At 36.4% G+C, this 17,577-nt stretch overlaps 1 protein-coding gene across 1 annotated transcript; it reads right to left on the bottom strand.

Annotated features, from left to right (window-relative positions):
- Positions 1-14,939: 14,939 nt before the first annotated feature.
- LOC138869055 (uncharacterized) lies at positions 14,940-17,100 on the bottom strand. The gene is made up of 5 exons (XM_070146643.1): positions 16,896-17,100; positions 16,292-16,486; positions 16,017-16,207; positions 15,256-15,634; positions 14,940-15,037 (listed from the first exon to the last, which is right to left on the bottom strand). The coding sequence occupies exons 1-5, from the start codon at positions 17,098-17,100 to the stop codon at positions 14,940-14,942; spliced, it is 1,068 nt and encodes a 355-aa protein (XP_070002744.1).
- Between the last annotated feature and the right edge of the window lie 477 nt (positions 17,101-17,577).

The following is a 17,577-nucleotide window of genomic DNA, read 5'->3' as shown; positions in this document are numbered from 1 at the left end:
TGAATTTGGGGGTTAATGGTTAGTGTGAATGTTGTTGTGGGATATATAGGGCGGTAAAATACCTAGAAATTGAAGGGAGAGAGAGGTAAAATAGAAAGAAAAAAAAAGCTTATGGATGTTCATTTAGTACTTCGTTGTAAATAATCTTCCTGAATAAGCTTATTCATATGAGATTCCACCGTAAATATGTTTATCTATTTAGTACTCTATTGGAAATACGGGTATAATAAGCTTATCCTTTCAGTACCCAGTTATGGATAAACATTACCCCCGGTAGAAGATTATCCATATCGGGTATAATAAGCTTATCCTTTCAGTACTCCGTTATGGATAAACATTGCTCTCAGTAGAAGATTATCCATATCTGGTATAGTAGCAGCTTACACAACAGCTTCCTTTCTTCTATAAATAGAAGAGATTTCAGTTCATTATGTACATCAGTTTGAATTCGAATAATATAACAGTTTCTCTCTATACTTGTCTTTACTTTACAGTCTTTATTTTATAACACGTTATCAGCACGAGACTCTGACATCTCGAGCAAATACTTTGAAAGTATTAGAGGTAAGAACTTTCTTTTCCTAAATAATGTCAAATCTTTCTAAACTTGAATTTGTAGCCCTGGATATATCGGGCAAAAGCTACATGTCTTGGGTGCTTGATGCTGAAATTCATCTTGATGCGATGGGTCTGGCAGACACCATCAAGGATAAAAATCAGGCATCAAACCAAGACCGTGCCAAAGCAATGATATTCCTACGCCATCACCTTGATGAGGGCCTGAAAATGGAATATCTCACTATTAAAGATCCAGTCATACTGTGGAATAATTTGAAAGATAGATATGACCACCTGAAGATGGTCGTTCTTCCACAGGCACGTTATGATTGGACTCATCTAAGGCTACAAGATTTTAAATCTATCAGTGAGTATAATTCTGCTATGTTCAGAATTATTTCCCAATTAAAATTATGTGGTGATAATATTACTGATCATGATATGTTGGAGAAAACTTTCACCACTTTTCATGCCTCGAATATGCTCCTGCAGCAGCAATATCGAGAGATGAGATTTAAAAAGTATTCTGAACTTATCTCACATCTTCTTATAGCAGAGCAACATAATGGGCTATTAATGAAAAATCATGAAAGCCGACCTATTGGTTCTTGTCCATTCCCTGAAGTGAATGAGACGAACTTCCACCAAGCTAAACGTGGAAGAGGTCGTGGCCCCAGTCGTGGTCATGGCCGTGGTCGGGGAAGAAACCCCAATCATGGTAATAATAATGCACCAAAGAAGCCTCCTCACCACCAGCAGTGGAAAAGGAAGGAACAAAAGCATGAAGCGGTGCAAGCGCCAAATGCAGAAAATGCATGCTATAGATGTGGAGGAAAAGGGCACTGGTCACGTACTTGTCGTACGCCAAAGCACCTGGTTGAGCTTTATCAAGCCTCCCTGAAGAAGACAGAGAAAAATGCTGAAGCAAATTTTATTTCTGAAGATAATTTAGACTTCATGCATTTGGATGTAGCTGATTACTTTGCACTCCCAGAAGGAGAAACAAGTCATGTAATCGGTAGTGAATCTGTAGAAATGTAAATATTTTAATTTTTGTTGTTTGTAATAGATAGTATGGTTATGTAATTGTTGTACATAAATAAAAGTTATGCTTTGATAATGATGTTTACTATAATATATTTTATTTATGTTATTTTGAAGAATATGGATAACCCTCAAATTATGTTTGGATCAAAGACAAATCATGAAGATATTTGTGTTATTGATAGTGGAACAACTCATGCCATATTCAACGATCAGAAATACTTTTCTTATTTGCATAAGGAAAAAGCAAATGTTTCAACAATTTCTGGTAATATAAGTTTGATTGAAGGCTCCGGAAGAGCCATAATATTTCTGTCTAAGGGAACAAAACTTATTATAGACAATGCATTGTTCTCCTCCAAGTCCCGAAGAAACTTGTTGAGTTTTATAGATATCCGCCGAAATGGGTATCATGTTGAGACAATAGATGAAATGAACAGGGAATATCTTTGTATTACAAAGAATATTTCTGGCCAGAAATGCATTGTAGAAAAGTTACCAACTTTATCTTCTGGCTTATACTATTCAAAAATTAGTACAATTGAAGCACACTCTATCGTAAACCAGAAGTTTACGGATTCAAATACTTTTGTGCTTTGGCATGGCCGTTTGGGCCATCCCGGATCAATAATGATGAGACGAATTACTGAAAATTCGAGTGGGCATCCATTAAAGAACTTGAAGATTCTTACAAATGACGAATTTTCTTGTGATGCTTGTTATCAAGGAAAAATGATCACTAGACCATCACCAATGAAGGTTGGTATTGAATCCCCTGCCTTTTTAGAGCGTATACATGGGGATATATGTGGACCTATTCACCCACCAAGTGGGTTGTTTAGATATTTTATGGTCCTAATAGATGCATCTTCAAGATGGTCTCATGTGTGCCTACTATCATCTCGCAACCTGGCGTTTGCAAAGCTATTAGCCCAAATAATTCGATTAAGGGCACAATTCCCAGATTATCCTATAAAGGCTATTCGCCTTGATAATGCTGGAGAATTCTCATCTCAAGCTTTTGATGATTATTGTCTATCCGTTGGGATAAAAGTTGAACATCCTGTAGCTTATGTTCATACTCAAAATGGCCTTGCAGAGTCATTTATTAAACGCCTGCAATTGATAGCAAGACCACTACTTATGAAAACAAAATTGCCCACTACTGCTTGGGGCCATGCTATCTTGCATGCAGCATCACTTATCCGTCTCAGACCGACACATTATAATAAATATTCTCCGTCACAATTAGTTTTTGGTCATGAACCAAATATTGCCCATCTACGAATTTTCGGATGTGCTGTATATGTGCCAGTAGCACCACCACAACGTAGTAAGATGGGACCACAGAGAAGGATAGGAATATATGTTGGGTTTGAATCACCCTCTATTATTCGCTATCTTGAACCATTGACAGGAGATTTATTTACTGCTCGATTTGCAGATTGTCGGTTTGATGAAACAAATTTTCCACAATTAGGGGGAGAGAAAAAGGAAATCAAAAGAGAAATTGTGTGGAAAATTTCATCATTATCTCACTTTGATCCCCGTACCCCTATATGTAATCAGGAGGTCCAGAAGATCATCCATTTACAGAATATAGCAAATCAAATGCCAGACGCATTTACTGATTTGAAAAGGATAACTAAGTCACATATCTCAGCAGAGAATGTGCCTATCCGAATTGATGTCCCAGTAGGACCATCTACTAGCATGAGAGATAGTGAACCTAAAGCACGCCTAAAGCATGGTAGGCCTTTGGGTTCTAAGGATCGAAATCCTCGAAAAAGAAAATCGACAAATGATCAAAACGATACTAAGAAGGGATCTCCTGAAGAGACCCAAAATCTGATTAGTTCTGAGATTCCTAAAGAAATTAATGAACCCGAAACTCATGTGAGTGAGGAACTTTTTATAAGTTCGATCGGTGATGGGATTAATTTAAATCGATCTGAAATAGTGGTGGATAATATTTTTGCATATAATGTTGCACTTAATATTATGCAAGATAGTGAGGATCTTGAACCTCGATCTGTCGAAGAATGTCGACAAAGATCTGATTGGCCAAAATGGCAAGAGGCAATTCAATCGGAATTGAAGTCACTTGCTAAAAGAGAGGTCTTTGGACCAGTAGTCCAAACACCTGCTGGTATAAAACCAGTTGGTCATAAATGGGTTTTTGTGCGAAAAAGGAATGATAAAAATGAAGTTGAAAGATACAAAGCTCGCCTTGTTGCACAAGGATTCTCACAACGACCTGGAGTCGATTTTGATGAAACATATTCACCTGTTATGGATGCCATAACATTTCGATATCTCATCAGTTTAGCACTACATGAAAAGCTTGAAATACATCTAATGGATGTAGTTACAGCTTATCTGTACGGTTCACTTGATAATGAAATTTATATGAAAATTCCTGAAGGATTTAAAATGCCTGAAGCAAAATCTCAGGAAATGTATTCAATCAGATTACAAAGATCTTTGTACGGTTTAAAGCAATCTGGGCGCATGTGGTATAATCGCCTTAGTGAATATTTGCTGAAAGAAGGTTACATAAATGATGTTATTTGTCCATGTATTTTTATAAAGAAAATGGCATCAGAATTTGTTATACTTGTTGTTTATGTTGATGACATAAATCTTGTTGGAACTCCAAAAGGCAATTGAATATCTTAAGAAAGAATTTGAGATGAAAGATTTTGGAAAGACAAAACATTGTCTTGGTCTGCAAATTGAACATTTAGCAGATGGGATCTTTATCCATCAATCTGCCTATACAAAAAGGGTCTTAAAACGCTTTTACATGGACAAAACGCACCCATTGAGTACACCAATGGTTGTTCGATCACTTGAAGTGAATAAGGATTTGTTCCGACCTCTAGAAGAGGACGAGGAACTCCTTGGTCCCGAAGTACCCTATCTCAGTGCAATTGATGCACTAATGTATCTTGCTAATGCTACAAGGCCCGACATAACATTTTCTGTTAATTTACTAGCAAGATATAGTTCTTCTCCTACACGGAGACATTGGAACGGGATTAAGCATATATTGCGATATTTAAAGGGAACTCTTGATATGGGTTTGTTTTATGCTAACAAAGATAGTGCAGACCTTGTTGGTTATGCAGATGCAGGTTATTTATCTGATCCCCATAAAGCTCGATCTCAAACCGGCTACGTATTTACATATGGAGGTACTATCATATCATGGCGCTCCACAAAGCAATCTATTGTTGCTACTTCTTCAAATCACGCTGAGATAATAGCTATTCATGAAGCAAGTAGGGAATGCGTATGGTTGAGATCAATAATTCATTTTATTCGAGAAAAATGTGGTTTGGAATGTGAGAAAAGACCCACAATTTTATACGAAGACAATGCTGCATGCATAGCCCAATTGAAGGGAGGATTTATAAAAGGAGATAGAACGAAGCACATTTCACCAAAATTATTCTACACACACGATCTTCAGAAAAGTGGTGACATTGATGTGCAACAAATCCGTTCAAGTGATAATCCAGCAGATTTATTCACTAAATCTTTGCCAACTTCAACTTTTGAGAAGATGGTATACAAGATTGGAATGCGGAGACTCAAATATTTGAAACAAGGTTTTCATCAGGGGGAGTAAAATACGCGATGCACTCTTTTTCCCTTACTAAGGTTTTTTCCCATGGGGTTTTCCTTATAAGGTTTTTAATGAGGCACCTAGCAATGCGTATTACTAAATATGTGTACTCTTTTTCCTTCACTAGGATTTTTTTCCCACGTGATTTTTCCTAGTGAGGTTTTAATGAGACACATTATCTTTTAATGAACAAGTGTTATAAATATATTATATTATGGATGTTCATTTAGTACTCCGTTGCAAATAATCTTCCTGAAGAAGCTTATCCATATGAGACTCCACCGTAAATATGTTTATCTATTTAGTACTCTATTGGAAATAAGCTTCCTGAAGAAGCTTATCACTTCGGTACTCGGTTATGGATAAACATTACCCTAGGTAGAAGATTATCCATACTGGGTATAATAAGCTTATCCATTCAGTACTCCGTTATGGATAAATATTGCTCTCAGTAGAAGATTATCCATATCTGGTATAGTAGCAGCTTACACAGCAGCTTGCGTAACAGCTTACACAGCAGCTTACACAGCAGCTTGTAATAGCAGCTTACACAGCAGCTTGTAGTAGCAGCTTACACAGCAGCTCGCGTAGCAGCTTACACAGCAACTTCCTTTCTTCTATAAATAGAAGAGATTTCAGTTCATTATGTACATCAGTTTGAATTCGAATAATATATCAGTTTCTCTATATACTTGTCTTTACTTTACAGCCTTTATTTTATAACAAGGCAGAGTTTGTACATCCGTTTTTACTTGATTGGATAACTGTTGATATTATTGAGTATATTTTTCGATGATATTATTATTGACTATTGACTAACAGGAAAATGATCAATTTATTAATCTAACATTCAAGATTTAACGACTTTAAGCCCGTTTGGACTTAAGACTTTTTCACGTTTTTTTCAAAATTAGTGTTTGCCCATAAAATTTTCAATTTTTACCTGAAAATGAATTTTGAATTTTTTTAAAAATTTTAAAAACTCCAAAAAGTTATTTTTCAAAATTTTTCACTTAGATCACTCACAAAACTTCAAAAACAACCCAAAATTTTATTCATGCCCAAACACAACTCTAATTATCAAATACTATCATTTTCACTTGAAATTTTTCTTTCACCTTTTTTTTTTTTTTTAGAATTTTATATTTTTTATGTCCAAACGCCCACTTTATATGTCGTTAGACATTAGGTCTAATAATACCCAGTGGTCTAAAAAACTTATTCTACCTCATAATGAAACTCTAACATGAGAATACTTTTAAATTATAGTCAAAAATTGAGGAATAAATTTAAAAATTTAAGCTTTTTAAGAAACGTATTTAGATATGTGTAGTTCACCCATTTCATGCTAGAGCATTGTACATAGCAAATGCAAAAGTACAAAATGATTTGCTAAGTAATAAATGAACCAAAAGTGAAATAGGAGCACAATATTGAACAATTTCAAATAGTACATAGACAAATTTGAAGTTTTACCTTGGATTAAAATTATACTTAGGTAATTTGGTTGATCGCACAACATAAAATGATTAATGCTTAAAATTGTGTATGGCTAATATAGAATATAGAGTTCACGACACAAAACTCCTGAATTTCTTAATTTAATCTCTATTTAACTAACACAATATCGAGTTTCTGGAATAAAACTTGCATGACTGTTTGGTTAATTTGTGGCATGGCACTCGACATTATCGTTATTACTCATTTTGATTATGCGACAATTTATATATTGTTAATCAAAATATATTATATCATGAGAAATATACCAATTTGACAGTCACATAAGCAGAGGCGGATATAGGATTTAAGTTATATGTGTTCAATTTTTCAAGATTTTTATCCTTAAATCTATTATATTACTAAAGTTATGGGTTTATATATAATATTTATTATAATTTTAATAAAATTTTACCCATAAAATTATACTTTACAACAAAAGTACTAGGTTCAGATTCAGTATCTCAAAGCTCCATCCGTCTTGCACATAAGATATTTATGGGACTTTGTTCCCTATAATGTTGGCATGTTAAGAACTCACATATCCAAAAGATGAAAGTAGCAGAAATAAGGATGTTGAGGTGGATGTGCGCCCTAGGATGGATAATATTAGGAATGATGATACTCGGAAGAAGGTGGACGCGGCTCCCACTGATGACAAGATGCGGGAAGCGAGGCTCAGATGGTTCGGGCACGTACATAGGAGAAGCCAGATGCTCCGATAAGGAAGTATGAGCGACTGGCTTTGGAAGGGATGAGAAGAGGTAGAGAGCGACCTAAGAAGTATTGGGGAGAGGTGATCATGCAGGACATGGCGAGACTTCAGATTTTCGAGGACATGACCCTTGATAGGAAGTTGTGGAGGTCGAGTATTAGGGTTGTAGGTTATGAGGTAGTTGAGTCTTTTCTTACTTTGTACCTTTGTGAGGCTAGTCTAATAGGATTTTTGTTTGAGACAGCTAGTGGTTAATGTTGTGTCTTACTACTCTCTCGTTTTTCATAGTGTCGAGTCATATTTAATGGCTATGGCTTTTGCTTTGTATCTATTTTCTGGTTTTCATGATACTGTTATTTTTCCTATGCTATCTGTTGGTGATACTGATATTGTCTTTTTTCGTCTTCTTGAGCTGAGAGTCTTCGGAAACAATCTCTCTATTCCTTCGGAGTAGGGACAAGGTCTGCGTATACACTATCCTCCCCAGACCCTACTAGTGAAATTTTACTGGGTCGTTGTTGTTGTTGTTCCTTATAATGATTTGTATTTGGCAACATTCGAAGTTATGGAAAATTGGATACTAAAGAAAGAAAGATCAAATGAAGAAAAACAAAAAAGAGACCACTCAAAACTCATTCAAATAGTACTCCCTCTATCTCAAATTATCTCCCGTGTTTTCTTTTTATACGCTCCTTACGAACATTAAAGCAGGAGAAGGATTGAACTATTTTACTCTTATTTATGTCTTAAGATATAATTTCTTTTATTGAATATTTATTCTATTTATGTGTTATCTCTATCTTCAAGAACAATTTCTATAAGGGTAAAATGAAAAAAATATAATTTATTTTGTCTTGAACTTCTAAAAATGACAAATAATTTAAAACAATTATTTTTAGAAAATACGACAGATTATTTGAGACGAACAGAATAGAACTTAGTTACATAGCTGAGAAGTGATCATCTGCCATCGTAATTGTGTTATATAGCTTTAAGTAATACCCCCAAACTATTGGCAAAATGCTTTTTACATACATATTCTACCTGTTTAGTGTTTATAGTCTAGTTGAAAAGCTTTCTTTACTTTTGATGCAGCTTGGAAAAGGAAAACAATAATTGGCAGCACTTTGATGCAATTTAAAGCAAATTGTACTTGAAAAAAGAAAATATCGGGTCAGGTCTAAATTAGTAGGATGACCCTCCTTCCGTATAGAAGTAAGAAGGGGCATATTTATGTCCTCTTTTAAGTTATCTGTTCCAAATCTCAACTTAGTTTTCAATTACTGCTTCTCTGCCAGTAACAACTGACAGGGGTGTTCAAATCGAACCGGAAAATCGTACCAAATCGAAAAATCAAATCAAACCGATTAAAAAATCCGACTATGTTCGGTTTGACTTGGTTTGGTATTGAGTAAAAAAACTCAAACCAAACCAACATATAAATATATAAATTTTATTTATATTTTTAAGACTTTATAGTGAATTTTCTTTAGAAAATGTAGAAATATTTGGGATCCATGTATTAACCTTGAAAATATAAATTAACGAAAAATTATTGTTAGACGACTAAGAAAATAACTATCATGTGTTATTAAAAAAATTCTCCCATTAGAATATTTTAATAGATCATACGTTTGTAATTTTTTTTTTCCATATTTACTAAACATATGTTCACTTATCAAAGCTTTATCTATAATTTTAACAAAGTAAGATTGAAATAATATTCATGTAACAAAAAAAAACTCGAAAACCCGAAAAACCCGACAAAACCGAACCAATCCAACCGATATAGTTGGTTTGGTTTGGTTTTGATAAAAAGCGAACCAACCCGGTCCATGTACACCCCTAACAACTGCTAAAGAACAGAAACAATTGTAGTCCTCCAAATTTAGAAAATCGTTTTAACTCTGCACATATTAACACTCTCAACTAGAATGAAGGAACCTAGTGTCATGACCCACCACATCATCATGCTACATAGGTGCCATTTGATATATATTTTTATAAGGTGAAAAACTTATATAGAAAGGAGGCTAGCACTTGTGAGAAGATTGTAGAGAAATATGGAGATTTTCCTTGGAAGATCCTAGAATCCTATGAATTTTCTAAAAAAGTCCTCGAAAGATTCTAACTATGTAGATAGTTCTAGAGAAGAAAGTTACTTGTAAATAATAAGGAACTTGTGTAGTAATTATTATTTACCCACTAGTCCTTACGAGAATAATATAAAGAGGGAACTATTCTTTTGTAAATCACCAAGCAAATCATCATGTTCTCTACGATACAAAAAGCTTTTAAAATTCTCTTATCTTTCTTATCCAACATCTCCTTAATGATCCTAAGTATAATATTTTAGACTGACTTGGCATAGCAAAATCGCGAGCAAGTTGTACAAGAACATGAGCGAGTTGTCAAGTACCACACGTGCACTTTATTAAGACTAATAATGTGACAACGTAATATCAGAGCAAAGGTTACAACTAAAGGAATAACAAACGACGAAGAAATTAATATTGCTAACACCCAAGCCAACATCATTCAGGATGCTGTTGGCAAAGAGGATCGTAACAATAAGAGGAATGCTAGCAACAAGGGCTACAAGGTACAATCAAGCTTGTATCAAACGAAAGGCTTATGTCCCAAGAACCATATGCTACTAAGGTGAGCGAGGATGAAGTAGAAGTCCTGCCTGAGGACGTCTCGCTCGATAAAAAATGGGTTATGAAGGTGAGGGGGGAACACAGTGGAGATCTTTGGCCAACACTTAGAGAAGGTGGAAGGCACCCTTAGAATTCTTGATGGGCACACATTTGAAGAGAATGAGAGCATCTAAAATGAATTGGAGGGGTGTACGCATGCCAAGATGGAGTTAAGGCAAACCATCACTACCTTAGAACGTAGACTCATAGAGGTGCTGAGAACTATCGATGCCATGAAGGTTAAGATAGAGGCACTCGAGGAGCAGGTTGATGTTGGCATGATCGAGGCAGCTACCAATATTATTGTGATGAGGGAGGCTAAGATCGAGGCTCCCAACCACCAATGTTCAAAGGTGTTCATAATGTAAAAGAAGTAGAGAACTTCATTTGGCACTTGGAGAACTACTTCAAGCACAACAAAGTGAGGTAAGTTGAGTCCAAGATGAACACCGCTGTGTTGAACCTCTCAGAGTTTGCCGCGATGTAGTGGTATCATAAGTGTTCTCACTTGGAGAAAGGACTATGCAAGATTGAGATGTGAGAATAGTTCAATAAGAAGTTGAATAAACAATTCTACCCGATGAATATAATGTGATATACGAAGCTAGGTGGAAGCTAAGGGAGCTCCGACAGATGACCACAATTCAGGAGTACATGTGCGAGTTCACTATCTTAATGCTGCAAATCTCGACATTGTCCGATGAGGATTCTCTCTTCTACTTCATGGATGAGTTGCAAAATTGGGAAAACAAGAGTTAAGAAGATATCAAGTAGCTAATGTGGAAGAGGCCATAGCGATAACTGAGTTGCTCGTTGACTTCAAGATGGAGCACGCCAAGTCCAAAGGGGGCAACACCGAGAGGGGTGATAGAGATCACGTTAAGGACAATGGAAAAGACATGAATAGAGGGGGCCATCCCATAATAGACACCGGTCCAAAGGCAAAAATAAGAGGAAGAACAACAATGGCGAGTACTTGCCCAAATGACGGTGCTACTTTTGTAAAGGGACACATCAGGCGAGGGAATGCCCATATTTGAGGAAGCTTGCAATAATAGTCAAGAACTTTACACAGAAACACTATGGTAACATAGGAGAGATTGCCTCCATGGAGGATACACGCTTGAAATCTAAGCCGAAAGTAGGAAATTTCAAGTCCTATCTTAGCATCATGCAAATGGAGCATGTCATCATCAAGAAAAGTTGGGAACATAGTTGAATAAGATAGCGAGTTACAAAGTGATGGCATGCTATCGAACTTAGATGATGCATCAAGTAGAGGGCTCAAAATTGCTAGCAAGGTTTAAACCATGGAGGGAATCCAAGTAGGGAGTGGAAACATGCATGGGATGCTTGGGAAGCTATCAGACTTGGTTGAGTCATGGGGAGATTCAGGCCAAGAGCAAGGGAAAGCATCCGATGGGTGGAGTATCGAGGCTGTCATGATAAAAAATCCCAACCAAGGGGTCATGATGATGCCTAACACTGCTTGCTAGGAAAGACAATATATAACATAAATAAAGGAATAATATTGGGCATAAAACAACATGAAATCATAAATAAAGGGTAAAGCTTGATAACGTATAACACAACTAAGCCACAACCGTCTAATACCTCCCAGAACTGGAGTCACTGAGAATATGAGCTTCTATAGAGTTACACTAAATACAATCTTAAATAATAAATACATTGTTTGATGTGAATAAACTGTAAGAAGTCTAGAAGATGGGTGACATCAAAGCCTGCAGTTGAGAGTGCAGTACCACCTCGAGTTTCCGCAACCAAGCAAGCTAGTCTGTCCTTTTAGTGCCACTAGGTTAGATTCTAAAATCTACACAAGAAGCGCAGAAGTTTAATATGAGTACATCCAATCCAATATCCTCCGCAAGTGTCAAGCTAAACCCTATAAATAAACATGTGCAGTTAAGTAACAAAAAAAATAATGGCAGATATAATAGTTAAGAGAACAAGAAAAGTAGAAAGTAAGATAAAAAAAATGAGTAACAAGTGAGATAACAAATATAGTAGCAAGAAGAAATAATACGTGAAATAATGAGAGGAGTAACTAAAAAATAACAATTTAAGTCCAAGTAATCTGGCAATGCAACCATGATATAACATATCCAAGCTCTCAATCTATATAGTAAAAATAAGGAACAAGAAATATTATAAAATAGTACGACGTCACTCTTCGTGCTTTAACTCTCATCCTCACAAATACGAAAATATCCTTCGTGCATATTCGTTCTTTCTCACAAATACGAAAATACCCTTCAATGCAATAGTAATAATATACAGAAGCACGGAAATATCCTATGTGCAATTCACTATTCATCACCAAGAATAAACATGTAAAGCAGTACCAAATAAGGTGGGAAGCACAAACAATATCAACAAAAGTGATTAAACATAAGTTTCCACATGGAAAATAGTCATCACTTTGCACCAATAACCAAATCAATATTTCAATAGTCTTACTAACCAATATTCCAACAAGCTCAATATGGATACCAACATGAATAGTCTACACGATCCTACCTTTACCATATTGGTCTTAACATTGGTCCTTTATGTCCTGTTTGTAAAAAAGAAAATGAATCCATTGAGCACATATTTTTAAACTGCAAGGCTGTCCTGAATTTTTGGAATTTGATTGGTTTAAATAGGTCCTCTCTTATTAATTCCCACCATTGGCTACACAAGATAAAGGATCTGGGCAACCCTAATCGCTATACTCACCTTGAATGGGAGGAACTTTTCCCTTTTATTGTATGGGGGTTTTGGCAAAACAGGAACAAAAACAACCATGAAAACCTTTCCTATATTTATAATCCAAATCAGGCCCTAAACCTAGCGTTAGAATACATGCTTCTCACTCATAAGGAAAAAGCTATTGTTCATTCCCATGGAATTAATGTTGCATGGCATAAACCCCTTCCATCTTTCTTTAAACTAAACATTGATGGTGCTTCAAGGAAAACTTCAAGTTAGGGGGAGTAAGGAGTGTTTAGGAACCAAGCAGGGGATTGGATTTTGGGTTACCAAAGCACTGTCCCAGCTACCTCACCATTACAAGTGGAACTGGAGGCTCTCAAAGAAGGCCTCAATTTAGCTCTAACCCAGGGTCTAACTCTTCTAGTCGTAGATACTGACGCAACTGAGGTAATAAAATAGCTCCTATCAAATTTTGTCCCTCACAATTCTATCTTACAATCATGCAGGTGGTTAATGCACCAAATGAAGGAGCCATCAATCATCCATAATTTCAGAGAAGGTAACAAAGTGGCACACAATCTGGCATGACATGCACTCAATCAAGCAACTGCTTATCAACTACTATATTCACCAACCCTTTTGTTATAAATAATCTGGAAATAGATAGGGTGACCCATGTTTATCTTGTTAAGAACATTAGTTTTGGTGTATGCTTTATGGTAGCTGATCTGGGCAATATCAATGTTCTTAACGTTGTTTCTATTTTGAATGATGTAAACGACAATATTCCGTAAGTTTTAATATATATTATCCCTAGTTATAAAAAAAGAATAGGAATAGTCAAGTCTCACAATCTAATTAAAGCATAAAGACACAATACATGGAGCAATAAGATGTAAATAAACTAGTTCTACCCACATACTTAATACATAGCAAACGCATATACACTCACCATCTTGCATATGCACCTCTCCCAAAACATGTAACACGTAGAAATTAGGCACAATTATATCTTAATTCCCTTAAATCAAAATTAACTAAGACACTTACCTCTTTTCGACTTAAATCGACCCTTCAATATTGTATCTAGAACAAGCTTCCAAACCACTCGAATCTAGCAAATTAATACTCAAATAAGTCAAAACAAGCTCTAGAAACTACCCTAGTATCAAAAAGGTTCGATCATTAACATATTTGAGAAAGTCAACAAAAAGTCAGCCCACACAGTAATAATCCAAAATTAAGACGAATTCTCATTTATCCATTCTCTCCCGAGTCAAAATATGTTATTTGTCTCGAGATTTGACCTCAAATAGAGGTCCAAATCCCAAAAATTAGCACTCATAATTTTTTTCCCAAAAACCCAATTTCTACTCTTTAAAGTACTAGGTTTAGGGATAAACTTCTATGAATAATCACAAAAATAAATCAAAAACAAGTTAATTTATTAATCTATGAAGTTGAGATGAAAATCCTCTCAAATTCTCCTCAATCCACGATTTAGGTTTCGAAAATGGTGAAAAATGACTAAATACCGATTTTCAACTCTTTTTATACATGAGCATCAGGTGTTCTTTGCGTTCACGAAGCACCTGTTGCATTTGTGAAGGTCAATGACCAACTAGCCATCACATTAGCGAATGCCTTTTCGTGTTTGTGAAGGATATAGCCCCCAAGCCTCCGCATTCGTGATCCATTAGTCGCGTTCGTGATGAAGAACCTTCTGCCAACCCCCAAGAACCCATGCCTACGCGTTCGCGTGAGGGCTGCCTCGTTTGCGAGGGCTTGTCGCGAGCTTCCCCTCGCGTTCGCATAGTGTAAAAATCCCATGCCCCAACTAAATCTTCGCAAATGCGAGACTAGTTGTGTTCGAGATGCTTAATGCACCAGAAACACATCAGTTGCTGCGAATTGTGTAAAAATAACCAAAACCACCCTGAAACTCACTCGATCCCCCCGGGCCCCACTCTAAATACTCACACAAATATATAAACATCATACGAACTCCCTCGTGAGCTCAAAATACAAAAATAACATCATGAATCAAGAATCACACTTCAAAACTCAAAGATTTCAATGTTCATAAGTTCAAATTTTCAACTTTTCTAAATAAACATCGAAACAACCTCGAGTCACCAGGATCAAACATGCGTACAAGACCAAGATCATCATACGAAGCTACATGAATTGTCAAAATATCAATCAGAGGTTATTTACCAATAATATTAACCGTGGTCAACTGTAATAACTCTAAGTTTCAAAATCAAGTTTTCTATGGCAAATCACATTTAAACTTTTCAGAAATCAAGACGGGCTATGCACGCAAGTCATTACTCATCAAATAACGCTATGTAAGGTCTCAAATAATGAAATATGAAGATAGAACTCAAAACTACCTATCCGGTCGTTACATTCTCCATCACTAAAAGAAATGTTCTTCCTCAAACGGACATAGAAATATATCTCAAATGGGCCAATAAACTTTAGGCTAAACTTGCCCTTATTCTCAAAGCTCATCACTCCCCTCATAGGTGAAAGTTTCAAAATCACCTTTTCATCCTCCATGTAAGCCACATCATGAGCCTTCTTGTCCGCATAACTCTTCTGCCTGCTCTGTGTTGTCTGAAGGCGATCCTGAATCAAATTCACCTTCTCCAAAGAATCACGAACCAAATCAATATCCAACATATTAGCCTCACCAGTCTCGAACCAACCAATAGGAGAACAACATAGCCTACCATATAAAGCCTCATACGACGCCGTCTGAATGCTAGACTGATAGTTGTTATTATAGACAAACTCCGCCAATTGTAGGAATTGGTCCTACTGGCCTTCGAAATCAATAACACAAGCCCTCAAGGATCTGGATAGTCCACTCGGACTTGTCGTCCCTCTATAGGTAAAATACAGTATTGAGCTCACTTGCATGCCCAACTCATGCTAAATAGCTCATAAAGTGTGAAGTGAATTGCGTGCCACAGCCTAAAATGATAGAAATGGGCACAACGTGCAGACAAACAATCTCTCTGATGTAGATATGAGCCAATCACTCTGAAGTGTAAAAAGTCATCACCGGAATGAAATGCGTGAACTTCGTCAATCAGTCCATAATAACCCAAACAACATTGAACTTGCTCAAAGCCTATGGTAAAGCTACCACAAAGTCCATAGTAATGCGCTCCCACTTCCACTCTGGTATCACTAACCTCTGAGTCAAACCACTTGGTTTCTGATGTTCATACTTCACATGCTGGCAATTCAAGCACCATGAAACATGCCCAACAATGTCTTTATTCATTTTCCGCCACCAATAATGTTGTTTCAAGTCATGATACATCTTTGTGACACCTAGATGAACAAAATATCGTGAGCTATGAGCCTTCATAAGAATCAACTCTATCAAACAATAAATATTTAGAACACATATACAACCTTGAAGCCGCATAACACTATCATCTTCAATCACAACCTTCTTAGCACCACCCTCTTGCATCGTGTCTTTCAATAGCAACAAGTTAATATAATCAAACTGGCGAGCCTTGATGTGCTCCAACAAAGATGATTGTGCAACAACACAAGTAAGAACCCTACCAGGCTCCAAGACGTCAGCCATCATATTAGCCTTCCCTAGATAATATAATATAGTGATATCATAGTCTTTAACAACTCAAACCATCTCTGTTGCCTTAAATTCAAATCCTTCTACTTGAACAAATGTCGAAGACTCTGATGATTAATGTAAACCTCACATGATACACCGTATAAGTAGTGCCTCCAAATCTTGAGCGCGTGCACAATAGCTGCCACCTCCAAATCATGTACGAGATTGTTCTTCTTATAGGACTTCAAATGGTGAGACGTGTAGGTAATTATACTACTACCCTGCATCAAAACCTCACCAAGACCAATACGAAAATCATCATAATACATAATATAAGGCTCTGAACTTGCAGCAACAAATATTGGAGCCGAGTCAAAGCAATCTTGAGCTTCTGATAGCTCTTCTCACACTCATTAGACTATCTAAAATGAGTACCCTTCTGAGTCAAATCGATCAATGGGGATGGAACAGATGAAAACCCCTCCATAAAACGATGATAGTAGCCCACCCAACCTGAGAAACTTCGAATCTTTGTAGCTGAAGTGGGTTTAGGCCAACTGTGAACTGCCTCAATTTTCTTAAGATCAACCTTGATACCTTCACCAGATACAACATGCCCCAAGAAGGCAACTGAGTCCATCCAGAACTCACACTTCGAAAACTTAGCATAAAGCTAACGACCCTTCAAAGTTTGAAGTACAACCCGCATGCTCATGATCCTCTCTACTTCGAGAGCAAACCGGAATATCATCAATGAACACAATCATGAAGGAATCCAAATAAGTCTTGAATACTTGGTTCATCAAATCCAGCTGATGGAGCATTAGCCAAACTAAATAACATCACAAAGAAATCACAATGACCATATCAAGTTCTAAAAGTTGTCTTATGGACATCTAAAGCCCTAATCGTTACCTAATTATAGCCCAATTCAAATCAATTTTGGAAAACACCTTGGCTCCCCTAAAGCTGATCAAATAAATCATCAGTGCAAGATAATGGATACTTGTTCTTGATAATAACCTTGTTCAACTACCGATAATTAATGCACATCCTTATAGAAACACCCTTTTCCTTTACAAACAACACCATCACACCCCAAGGAGCAACTCTCAAC

The sequence above is a fragment of the Nicotiana sylvestris genome, chromosome 5 (assembly GCF_000393655.2).
Source record: "Nicotiana sylvestris chromosome 5, ASM39365v2, whole genome shotgun sequence".
NCBI lineage: Eukaryota > Viridiplantae > Streptophyta > Magnoliopsida > Solanales > Solanaceae > Nicotiana > Nicotiana sylvestris.
The sequence above is the reverse complement of the archived record's forward strand: the minus strand, read 5'-3'. Positions and strand labels throughout refer to the sequence as shown.